This window comes from Pecten maximus, chromosome 4 (assembly GCF_902652985.1).
Source record: "Pecten maximus chromosome 4, xPecMax1.1, whole genome shotgun sequence".
Lineage (NCBI taxonomy): Eukaryota > Metazoa > Mollusca > Bivalvia > Pectinida > Pectinidae > Pecten > Pecten maximus.
Window position 1 is genome coordinate 46,905,412 of NC_047018.1, and position 18,244 is coordinate 46,923,655.

At 35.7% G+C, this 18,244-nt stretch overlaps 1 protein-coding gene across 1 annotated transcript in view; it reads right to left on the bottom strand.

Annotated features, from left to right (window-relative positions):
- LOC117326583 overlaps positions 1–18,244 on the bottom strand; it is a 102,131-nt gene that overhangs the window by 47,412 nt on the left and 36,475 nt on the right. The window contains exons 3-4 of the mRNA XM_033883341.1: positions 7,378–8,251; positions 4,397–4,488 (exon numbers count right to left, since the gene is read on the bottom strand). Coding sequence (XP_033739232.1) covers positions 4,397–4,488; positions 7,378–8,057 — 772 coding nt within the window. The 5' untranslated portion in view covers positions 8,058–8,251. The remainder of the gene's footprint in view (positions 1–4,396; positions 4,489–7,377; positions 8,252–18,244) is intronic.

An 18,244-nucleotide genomic window follows, 5' to 3' on the forward strand; every position in this document is an offset into this window, starting at 1 on the left:
TGTGGCCCCCTCCTTTGAGTCAGATTCTGAATTTTGTGTTGTACATGGCAGATAATGGGAAGTCTCCTGCATCTGTTAATACTTATTTAGCTGGTATAAGTTTTCATGCTAAATGCTCAGGGCATTCAGGCGTTGATTTCTTGGGAAATTTTCTGGTTAAGAAAATGCTATCTGGCATGAGGAGGCAAAGGAAAGCTAAGGATATGAGGGCCCCTATCACCACTGAGATACTGTCAAGGCTCTTAGGGGCATTGCCTTTGGTATGTAGCTCAACATACGAGTCAAAATTGTTTTCTGCTGCATTTGCAATAGCTTTCTTTGGTTTTTTCAGAGTAGGCGAATTGACAGTTACAAAACCAGCCATGATTCATAAAGTTGTATCATTGCAGGATATAAAGATAGGGAATATACTCGAGGTTGCTCTTCGTTTTTCAAAAACTGACCAAGATGGCAAAGGTTGTGTTGTATGTATTCCTCGTTCTAAAGGAGTATGTTGTCCAGTTCACTATCTCGAACAGTACATGGCAGTTAGGCATAAAAAACCTGGCCCTCTCTTCTGCCATTTTGATCATTCTTCTTTTGAAAAAGGCGTTGGTTTTCTTAGGTTTTGATGGGCACAAGTATAAGACGCATTCCTTTCGAATAGGGGCTGCTACGGAGGCAGCAAACAAGCGATTATCAGAGGGGGAAATTCAGTTGTTGGGGCGTTGGAGTTCAGACTCGTTTAAACGTTACATAAGAATACCAGAAAAATGTCTGTTTGTAATTGATTGTTAGTCGACCAATACTAGCCTGGAGCACTGGTTTCTCCTTGCTCCCCATCTAAATGCATGTTCACACTTCTAGTGTGCTTACTAGATCTTGTCCCTGGGCATTGGTTTCCCTTGTTTTCGTTATTATCAGCTTGTGACCATTTACTACAATACATGGGCTTACTTCAGCCTTAAGTTTTCAGGGAAACACAGACGCTCCATTTATGTAGTTGGCTCGTCTATCATTAAGCGTGCCTCATTCCTTGCCGCAAGTAGGCCAGGTGGTCGGAATCTAGGATTGCAACGGAGGAACTGTAGCTTATGGGGGCGGGGACAAAGTGGTATGATATGGGACTCGGTGATTTCACAAGTGCAGGATATGGTAAATGCAAGGGGTGACCCAGCCATGTTAATTTTACATTGTGGAGCAAATGATCTGATAGAGGTTGGGGCACTCAATTTAAGAGAGCATATCTGTATGGAAATGAGGTATTTGGCAAGGATACTTCCTTGCACCATACTGGTGTGGTCTCAGATGCTACCACGTTTAAGTTGGAGAGGTTCGGAGAATGTATCTGCTGCCAATCGTTCCCGCATCAGGGTTAATAGAGAGGTTGCTAAGCAGGTCCTTGAATTGGGGGGTGGCTACATTAAATACCCAGATATCCAGGGGAATAGGATTGGTTTACTAGAAGAAGACAATGTGCACCTCAACTCTGTAGGTAATGATATACTTCTTAATTGTATGCAGGGTGCGATTGAGCGTTTCCTCTTTTGGGGTGATAGGATATTCCCTCAATAATTACGTTTGTAATTTTTGTTGGCCACGGTGAATAGAGTTGTTAGCTGCGTTCCCTACTACGTCTCCCTAACTTGTGGCGGTGACCGATGTAAATCGTTTATTTCCATGGGCCATGTGGCAGGACTTCGCTAACATCAGTGCAGTGAATAATTATATATTATATTTCATTCACATATAAGTTTAAATAAATTGGCATAATATGGGATGATCATTGGATACTCCTTGTTCACCAAATGTCTTAATTTTCAGTAAACTTGCATTGTCATTATATTTGTTTTATTGTACTGGTATGTATGCATGTTGGGCCGTTATTGACGCCTTTGATTTATGTACTGTATGGGCCGTTATTGACGCCCTTTCTTGTGTAGGCCGTTATTGACGCCTCTTGACTTGTGGGCCGTTACTGACGCCCTTTCTTGCCTAGGCCGTTATTGACGCCTTTGAATTGTGGGCCGTTATTGACGCCCTTTCTTGCATAGGCCGTTATTGACGCCTCTTGAATTGTGGGCTGTAATTGACGCCCGTTTAAATTGGCAAAAAAATAAACACCGTGGCCATTACTATCAGTATTGTGTTTGTTGTTTTGTTTAACAACTACTCCAGTGATGTATTAGAACTCAACGGGTAATCTTCAAGGCCATTTTAATTTCAGGGTACTTTTCCTTGACAGGAATGGCATGCCTATTTGCAATATTTTAAATTATATATAGTTCACATTAACAGCTTACTTTTACTTCGGACGGTTGATGGAAATGTTTAATATGATCCAACATATGTATTACTGGTAGTCTAATAGTATAATAGAATCTCTAGAAAACTAAATCTAATAAAACACGAAACCTGACGTTTTATCACCCAAAAGTGTTCTTGTATTATCAACCTAACTACAGCTGATATATGAAGATCACGCGATATTCTCGTGTTAATAGCCACGTGAATATGATACAAGATCTGCAAAATACATTTGAAACGTTTTGTCTCCGTAACGGAAGGGGAACATCGCGTCAAAACAAAGACGGAAAGTGAGCGGCGAGGAAGATCAAACTTGGCATTCAAAATATATGAGGGAGAAAACTTATCAGTCAAGCAATATGGCGACTTCAGATTCTTTTACAATGACTTCTGATTAAGTACGTGTTCTCTGGGTTTATATATCAAAGCGTAAAATCGTAAACTGAGTATACTAAGGGTAGGACAAACCTCGAGAAATGATGCACAGGCAGTACGGGAAATGATTGAAAATAAGTCGCGTATTTTCTTTAATAGTAAACAATTATATGCTTATTTCTATAAAAGGCTTTTTTTCGATGAAAGGCTTATCTTAGAATGAAACTTTCGAAGCAGTTGACTATAGCTTATTTTGTACAATGTGATGAAATTTGACAAATCCAGAATTCCTATGGCCCGTGAAGCACCAATTACTTATATATTCCCGTTGCAATATGGTAGGAGCATATGTAGTGGAATAAAAATGAACACATTGAATCTGGCCTTCTACACTCTATCGAACATTACATATTCTTTTTCATTTAAAGGAAAGGCTCAGTAACAAGTCAGTTTCGGTAGTAAGAAACTAGAACTGTCGTCCAGAGGGCCAACTCATACCTCCCGCCGCTCAACCGCCCCTCTGGTGAAGATTTTCCAACAAAAACCTGTTTTTAGTGAGCGGGTTACCACGGCAACCTAAATTTGTGAGGGAAAAAACCTGCATACATATGTACACATTATGAGTCCCTAACATTCATGTGTCTTTCAAATGAAATCGGTTGATAGCTATATAGGAGTTGTCCGAGCTGTCTTGACAAAAGTTTTCACAAGAATATGGGTATTGAAACCTGGTAACCATGGAAACTAAACATTCTGCAGAGAAATATCATGCATGCACATTTACATATGGTCCCTATCACTCCTGTGTAGTTTGACTTGAAGTAGTTCACAGGTTTATGAGTAGTTGATTGAACAAAAAAACCCTTACCCAAAAAACGAAGTATAGTGACCTGGTTACCATGGTAACCACAAAATTACAACATGATATAGATTATGTACATCTACAATGTATAAGGGTTATTGCCATAAAGTTTCGTCGAAATTCCCACAGTAGTTTAGGAGGAGCAGCCGGTACATCGTTATGTCTGATTCCAGTATACCAACCAACCAACACCCCCTCCCCCAACCCCCTAACTTTGTTGCGGGGGGGGGGGGGGGGCGAAATAACTTCAGACATATTTTCAGGATAGGCTTATTTTTTTATGTCGGCTTGTTTTCGAGTTTTAGGGCAATCAAGTTAATACTTTAATCAATCATATCTAAAATAGTGGTAAAGTTCCATAAAGAAGTACCAAGTGGATTTTGCTTGAAAATTAATCGAAGTTGTGTTTAATTTACACGTATCTACATGATAAATAAACAATGAAGTGGAAATGAGATAATACAGGCAGAACTAATGTGTACTGAATTTTTTAACAACATGAACATCCCTCATCCTAGAATTATATTCGTGACGTATGAATACACTAAAATACGGGAACTGGTCCGCTTCAAATTATTTCAGATCTTATACTATTAAATTATTATGTTTTTATCCTTATTCTAATCTATATGAAAGAAGAACATCTGATGCAATACTACAGATGCTATGTGTGGGTATATGGTGGTATATTGTGTGGCTTCTATTCTTAATTTGAGACTTTGGTGCAGCAGAGTCTATCATTAGGATGCAGTAACTTTTTGCTGAATAACTAATTGTCATGTCAGTTATGACGTTGCTGGTTCTACGTGCCAGCGGCTTCTGATTTAAATATGTTATATACAGTTAGACATTTAAGGGGAATATTTGACCTACTTTCTGACATGATGTCGCCAGTCTCCTCACACTTTGTACCATAGAAACCCTCAGCGCACTCACAATAGTTGACATAGGTTCCATAAAAGTATCTGAAAAAAAACATATATATATATATATATATATATATGAGTTGATCAAATAAAATCGTTTGTTTATGAATTAGCGCAGTTGGACCATATTGTGTTGTGTCTGTAATATGAGGTGATGTATTATCATGTAACATTACTGTTTAGAAAGTCTGGAACACGTGTACGACCTTGACATTAACAGACAGCGAACATGATAGATCGTCTTGGTAATGACACGTGTCTTTGAATAATGGACCAAATATAATCACGCTTTTCAAATTTCAGATTACCCAAGACTATCGATACAAAACATCAAGTTAATGATAGGAAAGGATGTGTTTCCGACAACAGTCTTTTATGGAAGCAAATGCCTAATTACCTTGTGGAGAGACACAGTGAATACCGGTCTCGCCTTACACCATCATGACCGAGGCAAGAGTCCGCAATAGGAACTGTAAAGGCATGACGTCACCTTCCAGACTACTTTCGTGTTTTGCGGGAATTACTGTTTGATCAAACATTATTGTGTCAAACAACTTATTTATTTATTTAGTTTTATGATTACTCCTTTATTCATTCCAATGAAAAGTAATATGGAAATGTTTATTTTAGAACATAAATTCGGACGCATTTTTTTTTTCTCTAGAAAGATTAGAATAACGGATAGGCATATATATCACAAGATAGATAGCATGGAAAGAAAGGACCGAATGTCTTTGTTCGAGCCAGTTGTGCTCCTACATGTATATGCAAAAAAATTTTGGAGGTGCTTTGTATTAAACACTGCTCTCAAAGGCATTTAACAGTTATGTTTGCTTGATAGCTGTCGATAACGTTAAGGATTAATCCTGAAAATGCAACACCTTGCAATACTAGGTATGGTTTTAGAAACTCCGACAGCATTTCTTTACAGAAAAAAAAAACGTTTAAGGTAATTCTTACAGTGCAATTCCATGTAACATATGTATAAAAATATCAGCAGTTTTGAATATCTCTAAATAACCTCATTCGTTATAAAAAAATTATTTGTTTTTATTGTATGAACCGACAGGAGTTATGCTTCTTGATCAATACAGCACACGTCAAGTGTTTAAATAATGCCCTATTAATCATAAACCATAAACATTGATTTATCTTTTCTTTATGGATTACAATGGAAGGGCATTAGGGTAATGTAGAAAAAAAAACTTGTCTCGTGTTCTTTTCTCGAAATTATAGCTTACTAACTCGAAACATGACTAAATGGTAAGAAATTTCCAGATAACAACTCAGATTTCAAAGATAATAACAAGATATTTCGAGTTATGAAGTCAAAATTTCCAGCAGTTAATACGAAAACACTATGGTTCTTTTTCCATATGGTCCTTTTGCTCTACCGTAGATAACAGAGCGTTTTTAATTCATAGAGAACGTTTAAGTTGTAGACGTGTAATAGATTAGAGAACATGTTTATGGTAACATAAAAGGTAAAATGTAAATGAAAACACGCCAGTAAGACTAGCCTATCATAATAAATGCAGAAAAGGTCACAATTAATGTGGTAACTATAATATAACGAAACGGTTTACACCATTGAAACTGTAACGATTTACAACGTGAACATGCAATGATTTACATGATTTACACCGTGAAAATGAAACGGTTTACACCGGGAAAATGAAATGTTATGCATCGTGAAAATGAACTCATCTACACGGTGAAAATGCAATGCTTTAAACGGTGAAAATGCAATGATTTCACCGTGAAAATGCAATGATTTACACCATGAAAATAATATGATTTACTATGTGAAAATAAAACACGATTGAACCATGGAACTGAAAAAAAAAACGATTTAGAACGTAAACACGAAACGGTTTACACGGAAAAAATGAAACGTTTTCCACCGTGAAAATGGAATTATTTCTACCGAAACTTTTTCTGTACTTAAAAACGCCCGCATATCTAAATTACACGTTAAATGCAAACCAATGATCTAAAAATCATAGAAACATTTTAGAAGACTTTTTGTACTTTTAACCGATTCACACCCTGGCTGTCCGTAAAATGAAGCGATTTAGGTCATAGCTCTGGCAACATACCTATATGATTGACAAGGCAATGTCTGTTGTGTATATAATTTTCTTTTTCTTTTTTACTATTATTGTTATTACCTTTTCGATTTTCTATAAATACGGTATCTCAATGATTTTGCTTTATTGTGTATTTTTATTACTATGTATATGAAAAACAAAAGGAAGACTTGTATCATATAAGTTTACCTGATATACGTGTCGGAAACATCAACCCAGTGTTTTAATATTAATTTCTTTTTAATATAAGGTCAGATGAACTCTATATATTAGTACACTTGGTAATAAATCAACCCATATAGTATTACTCGGCGTGTCATTGGAACATGAGGTTAAAAGTAAGGGCCTGGAAAGTATAACGACAAGGTGTGTGGTATATTTATGGTATTACCTAGTAAAAGTTTTGAAAATTAGTGATAATTTTGTGTACAAAGGAAATTGTATGTATATTAAAGGGGCATTTCTTCGTTCGAACAACAAAAAACATGCACAATTTCTATTGATGAAATTAATGTCCGAACGATAATGATATGACAGCTTGTGCCTACATGTAAATTACAGGAAAAATGAGTATTGTATACACATACCGTATGTCTTTGCGGTAGTTAGTGATACTTCGGGTCGAATTAAGAATTTTCAGGATTTAATACTCGAAGAACTTCAGTTTATTTTGAGAATGAAACTGCCTTATTAATGTAAAGATATTAACTTTTACTTTTTGGACAATACATTTAATTACGACGAACTGTACTTTATTTAAATTAAGGAATGCCACTTTAATTATATTTGATCTCATCTCCTATTATTGTAATTTCCTATATCGTGACGTTTGTCTTACCTGCATTTCCCGCCATTTTCACACATGTTGATGTTGTTGAGCGGATCGCAATGTGGTCCAAACTGACACATATCACCAAAGTAGTCCTTGAAACACTCACACTGATAAACAGAAAAGTCCGCAGTGGCGATACAGTTCCCCAGAAAGGAACACGACTGGACATAGCACGTGTTTTTCGTGATGTTACTCTGTTTGTCAACAAATTCATAGGTAATATTGAAACCATACACATCCATGAAATGGTCCAGCACGCGCATATGTATGTTTCCCATCTCCTGCACAGAGAACCGAAGCACAACATACTGTTTATGACCGGCGACTCCCCAGATATTTTCCTCGTATTTGACCGTGGCAAGTTTCTTTTCTCCCGCATAGGGTGTGCCTGGATCCTTATAGTAGTCATATTCAAAAACATGAAAATGTCCCCTTAAGTAATATTGTGTAAAATATATCATAACCTTTTTATCGAGAGGGGCTTTGATCACCCATTCACAAAGAATAGGGGTAGGGAACGGATTAGGGAAGTTTGGGGATTGTATAACCCCTTTCGATGCATTTAGAAAACCTCCACAATTGGTGAAGCGCGTGCCGGAAGCACCCCATATTACCTCACAGCTTAACAAAGCTACCGTGACCTTTAACACAAGGTCAACTGTCCCTAGAGAAATGTAGTTTCTCATCTAGAATACTTAGCATTCCTTTGACACGTCATATGGTTACTCTATCTACTTTCGACGTTCCTTTAATATTGCGTGCTTTGCAGGTTGATACACGACACACTCATTCTATTTTATGAGACACGTGATTTGCCTTCTCTGATACTCGGTATGACGTCATCAATTGCAGCATGATATCCATCCAAGGGGCGCTTGTCCTGAAAACACGAAGAGAAAATTTTACAATTAAAGACAAATTTAGAAAATTTTAAAAAATGGCAATGAATAAGCCTAATCATGACTGTTTCGTCCTCCTGCTTAGACTCGACAGTGAAAACTAAGCTTTGTACCAAGGAAGCGACGGACGAGAATTTTTCCAAAACCGATTTGTTTAATTTCAAATCAACATATTAGCATATGAACGGGACGTCGGCAATATTGTGATACCATATAAATTCATAATATGGTTCCTTGTGTATATGCAGTAATAATCTACTTTATCAAAATATAACAACAGAAAATTCGATAGTTTTTCTTGGAGACCTTTACAGAATACGAGGATAAAAGTATATAGCCAATATTTATGAAACCGTACTTAGATTTACAAATGTAAAAACTGTTTGCAATAAATCTGATATCTGGATCGATATGTTTTCAATTATTTGAAGGGATTTCGGAAAGACTTCAAGTAAGATATTACTTTGAACGTTTAGGTTTTTCTGCTATTTCATCATTTAAATGATTTTAAAGATAGCTAGTTCAAGCACCGATTTTATGGGTTTTTTTTACAGTGAAAATGGTGTCACGAATACAGGCCCAGGTGTTTCGGAAGGTTAAACATCCGCTACTGGAGCAAAATGTATAAAGATTTACTTGAATATATTTTAAGTCATGAAGATATAACAAAAACCAAATTAAAAACAAAAAACAAAAAACAGAAAACAAAAACAAAAAACAACAACAACAACCCCCCAAAAAACAACAAACAAACAAACAAACAAAACAACCCCCCCCCCCCCCCCAAAAAAAAAAAACCAACCAAAAAACAAAAGCTAAAAAAAAAAAAAAAAAAAAATAGATTGTACTCTAGAATAACCATGAAACGGTTTTGATGAGAGCACTCTCCGTGTTATTGTTTTAGCTCCATAATATAAAAAAAAAATATAGAAGTTAATCCTTATTATCTTATTGATTATACACACTCCCTGTGGGTCTACCTTTATTGATGAACTCTTTTCTCTCATTTTTATAATTATGGGTTGATATCATAAATATTTATGCAAATGAGAAAACCTGATTGGTGTGGAGGCCGTTTTAAGTCTCGTTTTGTGTCAGACCTCCTTTGTATCATATATACTATATAATAAAATTTTATAATCCATTGGAAATGCGGTAAAATAGACAAATGGGCTCGGACAATTTTTTTTTCATATATCTATATTTACATATGATATGTAAATAATGATAAACAGTACACAATTATATTACTTTACTCAGGAATATGGGATTTAATCATCCGGTATTGTCATAATTGCTACTCGCTGCTTGCAGTTGTGGGCGAGTTTTGTGGTATGAAATAAACTAACTACGGAGATAAACCATACATCTGCTTCATAGAAAGCACGCGCTGTCATCACATCGGGTTTTTTCGTAACTTTTTAAATCTTACTTGGCTAGTTATTTATGCCATTCGCACAACACTTAATATGTTTTCTAATTAATTACAATAGGCCGTCGGCGAATGACTTATCGACCAAAGGGATCACTACCACAAAAATAACGATATTGTTCGTAGTTTAAACAATAAAAGGGCAGATTGACTTGAAAATTTGACAATGTCCTTGTCTATATTGTCGTTATTACGACATGACCAATTATATAAATATATATATATCATTTATAAAATAGTAACACCAATGACGAAGGAAGACAACTTTTTGACTCGTGCCCTGACCGGGCCTCGAACTCACGATCTACAGAACTCAATCAACTAGCCAGAAATGACCGCAGCTTATTTTTTTATCTTAAAAGTAAAATTTTAATATCCCATAAATAGGGCCTAAGGGGTTGGGGCCCCTGAGGTTCCTCACAGTTCAAACAAAGATAAAATGCATAATAAGAAAGACATAATTAAAATATCACAGAATTTTTGTCAGGCAGTATAATCACAGATATCTAACTTTCAACACGAATGATGGCAGGTGACATATACCCGTACCCTTTTGTATTATATACTCAAAAACTGACAGTAACACCATCAAAATCGACAGAAACCATTCTATTATCATTTACAAAATATTTCTTAAAAAGCTTCATGTTATCCCGATTGCGATAATATGTAAAAATAAAACTAATGAATTTTTTCACCGTAAATTTAAAAAATCGCAACAATTTAACATTTCCTTCACTGAGCATCATCATATTCCTACGCTTATAAATGCAGAACCTCGCCACACTAAGAATGAAATTAACAAAATAGCCATTCACATATTTCTATTTATCACTAAAACCCAGGATAATAAGTCTTTCATAATTAAGTGAGCTAGCATTATCTGGACATACTTTCGAAAACAGATTCTCCAATATTTCAACCATAAAACCTTTTAAAACTGATAGCTCTGAACAGTATACAAATAGATGAAATACATCTTCTGACTGTTTCTGACAAACCGGACAATCAGCCTAATCCGAAAAACTGCACCTGAGAAGTTTCTGTCTCGTAAAAATCGCATTATGAACAACTTTATAGTGCAGTTCAACACATTCGACCAGATAATGAGGCACGTGTACAGCTCGAAAAATAGTATCCACTCGTTGGGCCGGAAAGCAACTCGACCAGAACGACAACGCGGCCGGTGTCGTAAAGTGCATTCTTACCAGGACACGATATATATCCCGTGTGTGCCGTGGGACAGTGCGTGACCCCGATTCATTCATATTCAGTGATATAACGGGTTGTGTCAGACCAGTGCACGTGTAACAGTTGTTTACAATGGTGTTTAAAAAAATCTAGAGGCAACTGCCTAATGATATTTAAATACTTAGTGGATATTTCTGTCTTTTTGATGTCTGGATGATTTTCTTGGACTAATTCCACTACTGCACTGATGTTTACGTATAGACATTGACGAAGGAAGCCCCCTACAACCTCGTAAGTAAAATCCTTTAAATATACAAGACCGGCATCTATAAATATTTTTTCAGATAAAGTGGGCCTCGAACTCACGATCTACAGAACTCAATCAACTAGCCAGAAATGACCGCAGCTTACACCGCTGCGCCACATCGGCGTCTTTAATAACGAACATTTCAATGGCGCAGTGATGGTCGGCTCGATATCCTGACATGATCATAGTGGAAGATGATATGAATACCTGGTCGCAATGTATTAACATACATCCTAAAGTTAAGGTAAACTAAGACCTGGCACTTTTCGTCCCCACTAAGACGGACAAGAAATGTCACGACACATTGTCTGTCCGTTATAGTGGCACCGAAAAGGGTCAGGCACTGGTTTCAATAAGGTTCATTTTAAGATATTCCTTAGCTAAAAGCTTTTCATAGAACAGCATTATTTAAAAAAAAAATAAGGAACCGTCCATAAATTCTGTAATGCTTCCCAATGGAAAAGAAAAGTTGGTGAAACTTGGCCCAGTTATGCCTCCACAGTCATCCATTTCAGAGCTATACCTTAATGGGGGCCGATTTAATGGGTTTAGTTTGCGCGGAAACAGAATCCATAACCTGCTTCTAAGTGATGACTGTGAACTCGACGACCAAAAGTGGGACTGTGTCAGGAAAGACATTAGGAAGGGGATAAAACGTCATTAGAGAGGGGATGGAAGATGTAATGGTGATATGTGATACAAGAGTTCTTTAGGCATGAAGTAACAGAGTCGATGAAAGAATTTAAGATTGATACTTAAAGGTGCCAATGTCTTGTGTTCCTTTTTTTCTATCCATTAGCTAATCCCTAGTTAAGTCTATGTTGCTTTTTCAAGTTATTAATGAACGGAGTCATTTCTGTAACTTATGAATCACAAGTAACTAAAGGGAAAGTTCAAAAACACACATCACAGACCGTTTTACGTAAACTTAGCGTACCACTAACCATCGCTATTTGTTTCTCATGAGCAAAATAAAAAAAATATATATAATATTAAATATAGTTACACAATTGACGAAGGAAGACAACTTGTTGGGCCTCGAACTCACGATCTACGGCACCCAATCACCTAGCCAGAAATACCCGCAGCTTATATTGCTGCGCCATATCGGCGGTCTTATAATGGCGCAGTGATGGTCGGTCCGATATCCTGACATGATCATAGTGTAAGTCGTCTATTAGGTGATATGAATACATGGATCGCAATGTATTTACATACATAAATGCGAATTATACATAGCAAAAGATATTAACGATCTTCGTTAATACCATACCAACTCAGAGTAAAAAAACGTATTCAAGGTTTTAAATAAAAATGAAATTGAGCTATTTTACATCATGGCACGCATGCGCGAAGATGTTATCTATGACGTATAGGCATCAGAAGGGCTATACATCGTAATAAAATTAAGGATACATTTCCTTGGCTCGAGATTCATTTGATTGAAAGGATGGAGCAAAATCTTTACTTATAGACATTGACGAAGGATATCTCTTCCATAGTAAAACACGTGCAAGCAAACTCATAACAGAGCATTACGTATAGAGTTGGTACTGTACTAAGCATTTATCAAGTTCTATTGTCCAACCAGAATGATGTTTGCGAAATATCAGGTTATTATTCGATTGCCAGACAGGGGGAATACATGAATGTAAATGTTTTAAACGTGCTCTTTTTTAATAGTCAGTCGTAACGAAAATTGACCTTTGACATTATGCAAATTTTGCTAAACAAATGGTTTTTGTGTTGCAGCCACTGCATCAGGTAATTCGAAAGTCCTCCAATTATGTACCGGCACAAAAAAAAAAAAAAAACCTGTAGCCAAGCCTCCGTAAGTTTTAATCTTTTACACGACTTAAACAGACCCAGTAACTACTGTTGTATGCACACCTAGTAGTAGTATAGTGGTGGACAGTAATTAGGATGGTGTTGAGAACTGTTTTGCACCATAGCTGTCATGGCGGCCATCTTGGATTTCGGATCGACCCAAAAAATAACAACAGGTTCATCTTAGGATCATTTCAGATAAGTTATTGTAAATCTTATGACACTGGGGTCTCGCGTTTGCTCCTAAGAGTTTGGTTTCAATTATAATTCAATCTAACTTGATAAACATTATCAGCATGGGACGACAGCTTGAGGATGTGCAAATGTTGACCCTGACTAACACCCAGTGGCTAATGGGCGGGGCCAAAAAAGATCAAATTAACTGAACTACATGTATTTCAAAATTCAGATGACCAATAAAACCTATTGGGCTCTTGTATATTTTAAACAGGGCTTGCGTGTCTTATAGACAACTATAGAGTGTATGGACAGAATACGGACAAACTGCACATGCATTATTTCTGCTAACATTACTCGGAGTAATTGTCTTCCGAGTGAGTAAACAACAGAATTAACGACAAAACTTGGTGAGGTATCGGTCATAAATATAGAATTTTATATTCAGATACAAATGTACATACATTTATACTTACCCACAGGAGACAAGGCGTTCAATTACCCCAAAGCAATAGGCAAAAATTGAAATCTGTTATTATTTCCTAGACTTTTGATGACTACATTGTTGAGATGAGAGAATACTACGTCAAACCTAAATAACATTTTATGTTGACTTGAAGTATGTAATCCTACGTTACAGAGTTGGAAAAGATATCAAAATCCGGCAACTGTCGGTTTATGAATAGGACTTCTGATGTTTGTCTGATCATAATGGTTTTCGTTTTACCCGTATATGCAATGTTTTGATATAAAAATCAAAACCTCTTGGTAATATATATACGTAATGTATATATGCAAGGTAGCTCATTCAATTGTAGCACGCTGGAACCTCTGTGTACCAAGTTATCCTGTCTGCACTTGGAAGCGTTTAATTAAAAAATAATGACAAATCATTAAACTAAAATAAAAAATATATGATATTAAATGAAACATATAAAAGAATATAATAATTTCATTGATAAAATACAGCATTTAAGCAAGTCACCGATCGGTTGACTATTTTTATATTTTAATTTAGTTTATTTCTCTCCGACAAACATATGGAACCAAATAAATACTATCTTCATTTATTTTCCTTCATTTTTGAGGCACGTTACGGCATCACTTTCATTTCTAAATGTCTTTAATATTTAGTATTTGATATTTAGTCAGCAATGACAAGGTCCTAAAATGAGAGCCAGGGTAGTAAGCACCATTTTTAGAATATCTATACTAGGTTTTCGCAACTTTCCTCCCTTGAAACTCTCATATTGTAGCTATGCAATAGTGTATACATTAAAGTAAATCTTATCTATTACAATAATTTCAAGCAAGTTTTATCAAATTCTATCAATCTCGCTTGTTGGTCAGGATGGAAGCGTGCGAGGGGCCTCTCTGTTTAAGAAATCAGAGTACTTGGAAAAAAAACCAACGTGGTCGGGCAGGGGATTCCATACTTGTTCAGGTCCGATCAGAGAATCGAACCCCGGCCGCCTAGTTGAAAGACAAGTGTGTTACCACTGTGGTAATCGACCACATCAACAATAAATTATACAGTACTAGGAGGGTAATTACTGATTGGATTCTTTGCCCGCAGCGAAACGAGGACAAATTCAATAAATAAAGCACATTTATTGCATTTTGCCAGTGAATTATATAAAATTATCAACCTATTAAAACTTGCTTCGTACTCGTGAAAATATCGATATTTTGCCATACTCGTGAAATATATGTTATATTAAACGAGAAACCATTCAATATCTTCTATATATATATTTCATGAATGACGTGAATCCATGCTTCCATTTCACGATTTAGGTGAGGCTACTAGATTATGGATATTATATTTTCTCTTCGGTCTTAATAACTTTATTCTTCCTTATGTATGACTTGACACTGCTTCGCATTTGGCATTAAATTTAAAATCCCCCCTGTGATGAAGATTTAGGCTTATCTCCCTTGCAGAGATATATCGGAGTCTCCAAATAGTACTTACTACACCATCTTAACGCTCGGCATTTTGGGAATGGGTCAGACAACTGATTAAATGTTGTCTAAAGTGACCGGCATTATTAGAAACGAAAGTCACAATCTGAAGATCAGAATGATGGTGTTGTAAGGAAACATGAACATCCAAATATTATCCATAGAGGATATATGTCGTTGTTCTTCATGTGACATTTGACAAAATACCTCGACGAGGTTGGTATCAGCTCCGCATGTAAAACTACGTACAGCGCTTTATTCAGTCTGGCGGTGTTAGGAGCATATACCAGTCAAAAGCAACGCTGAATTCATATCTGTAACATCTATGTTCGAAAAACAGCTTGAAAAATAATATTTTTCTTCTTTAAAACCTAATGTGAATACGTGTTTGATTTTTTTTTTTTTTTTTTCAACAATTGCATTGAATGCAATTTACAAGTTTTGGACGTATTTTATCGGAACTGTCATCAATAGTTGTTTTTAGCACAGGCGCTTGCATAGAAAATGCGATTTTCAAAACAAAACAAAAAATTGATATGACAGTGGTATGTGTAATCTGTTGAGTTTAACAGATTACACATACCACTGTCATATCAATTTTTTTTTTTTTTTTTTTTTTTTTGAAAATCGCATTTTCTATGCAAGCGCCTGTGGTTTTTAGGTGTCAAATCCAACGCAGAGAAAATTGTTGTGGGATTTAGGTAATTAGCTGTCGAAGATCGTTAGAGTTTAAGCGTCAAATCCAAGTCGACACTTGTAGAGATTTATTTAGTTGCCAAGCTAATTGTCCGTCAAATTTCTCTCAACAGGGTATCGTTAGTTTTTACTTTATTATAGGAAATCCTCGGCATTAACTTAAATATCAGAAATTGTAACACCGTAGTGCATTCTACGAATGCCAAACGATCAAATGTGCGTGTCTCTCATTTTCAGCGACAATTGTGTAACTGAAAATCTGAAAATAGATTGACTTCAAGAAGGATTGCTTTAGTCACTACTGGAAACAGTGGCATTTTTTTCTGATAGTAAACAAAAACTGAAATAACCTCATGGATATTTGTTCATAACTTATTTGTTTCCAACATTTCCGCAAATACATCAAAGAAATAAAAAAAGAAACTTGTTTTTATCTAAAAAATAAAAATAGTGGGTTTTTTTTATTTTATTTTATTTTATTTTTTTTTATTTTTGCTTATTTTAAATGTCTTCTCAATTCAGTTCATTCAAAATTATTTAGCTTATAGAGAGTTACATCACTCAAATTCTTGCAAAAAAAAAATGAAAACTTTGTCATTTGTGCAAAGTGTTGCTTTTGGCCTTGATGTGTGTCACCCCAATGACTTGTTGAACGATAGTGGACATAACCGACCACCCTGCTAAACTCCTAACCTTAATGAACACATGTACCTCTCCAAATACATAACAACCAGTAGCACACAAAAAGTAATACCGACATATGTAGGTCACGTCCTTAAATGACAATTGCTATTGATTATAATTAGGACGTTAAATACGATATCTAATATAACAGAATAGTAACTAAACAAATCTTGTAACAATTTACCACATATACCCAAAGCTCTGTTCTTTTGACATGATTTTTCACATTTAAAGCGCTTTTATTCTTTACATGAAATCGCTTTTCACGAAGACTTTTAAACACGTACATTTTAATACATTTTAGTTCTCATAATGAGGGATAGATGTGAAGCTGTGGGTTGTAAAGTTGTCTTTAGGAGGGGCATTAAAACCAAGAAATCTGCTAGAAACATCAAAATCTCCCCCGCACAATTGGCTGTTTGATGATTTAATAGCAGATGGTAATAACTTTATACTGATTACCAAATGATTGGCATATGCGCTAGGTTTTTCAAGAAATATAGAAAAAAAAAAAGAAAAACCGCCACCTGAAGATCAAAACGTTGGTGATGATGATGATGATGAAACGAGGCAGAGCATCTCGTTATTATCCATTAAAGGTTTATTTAAGGAATAATCTTCCCACGCCAAATGCAGATAAATAAAGAGTTCAACCATTTTCCCTAAGCGGGCAAAGCATCTGTCATCACATACTATGGTGCCCTTAATCAACCATATTGCGCCAGTCACATGTCCGTTACATAATCTGTATACTATGAATTAGCTTTTTTTAATTTTATTTTTTGAAAGGGAATTATAAAACATTGAATTCACTAATTTATAGTTAAATCGTTGTTTGTAGATAGAATGTGACGACGATCAACTTGAAAAAATACGTAAATGCATCGTGTTACTGCATGGCGACAACTGTGTATTCAGGGAAATAAAATTAATATGTGTTAATTGGTCTGCAATTTAATCAAACCCGAAAAAAGGACGGTTTATGAAAACAGACCAGAAAATGAGCCATAGAATCCGTATCTATTTTTTATACTTGATACTCGCGCATTTTAACTAATTTATTCGTGACATTAAGAGTGTTATCACTGACACACGTGTCCGTCCTACTTTTTCCATTAGGTTGAAATATGATGACGTTTGTGTAAGAGTTGTTTTAGCAATAGATTAATGAGTTATTGGATAAACACGTAGGCGTGTTAGATATAATGATGGCTTTCCGTACAGTACGCAACACATATATAAAACATGACGATGGTTAGCTTAAAAAGCTTGTAGATGATTTAATAATGAGGAGGAATTCAGTAAAGATGACAACCCCATTATATAGAAAAGGGGGCATCGATCCCCATAACCCATGATCCATGATATTCATAATGTTCGAACTGGCCGCCATTATAATTTGAATACGGAGTGATATATATAGACAATTGATTTATATCAACAATATCCAAATCATTACCATATTACATATTGGATTAATTAGGGCGTGACAAATGATGACTAAGGATCGAGGCCTTTATCACAGCAGAGTGACATTTGTAGGGGAGCTTATCTAGGTAGGTGACAGATACATCATATTCAACACTGTCGATAAATAACAAAAACTCTCCGTGGTCCATCCCCCCGACTCTCTCGAATATTTCTACCGAGGAACTGATAATTTGATAAATATGTTTTATATTTCCCATAAAATGT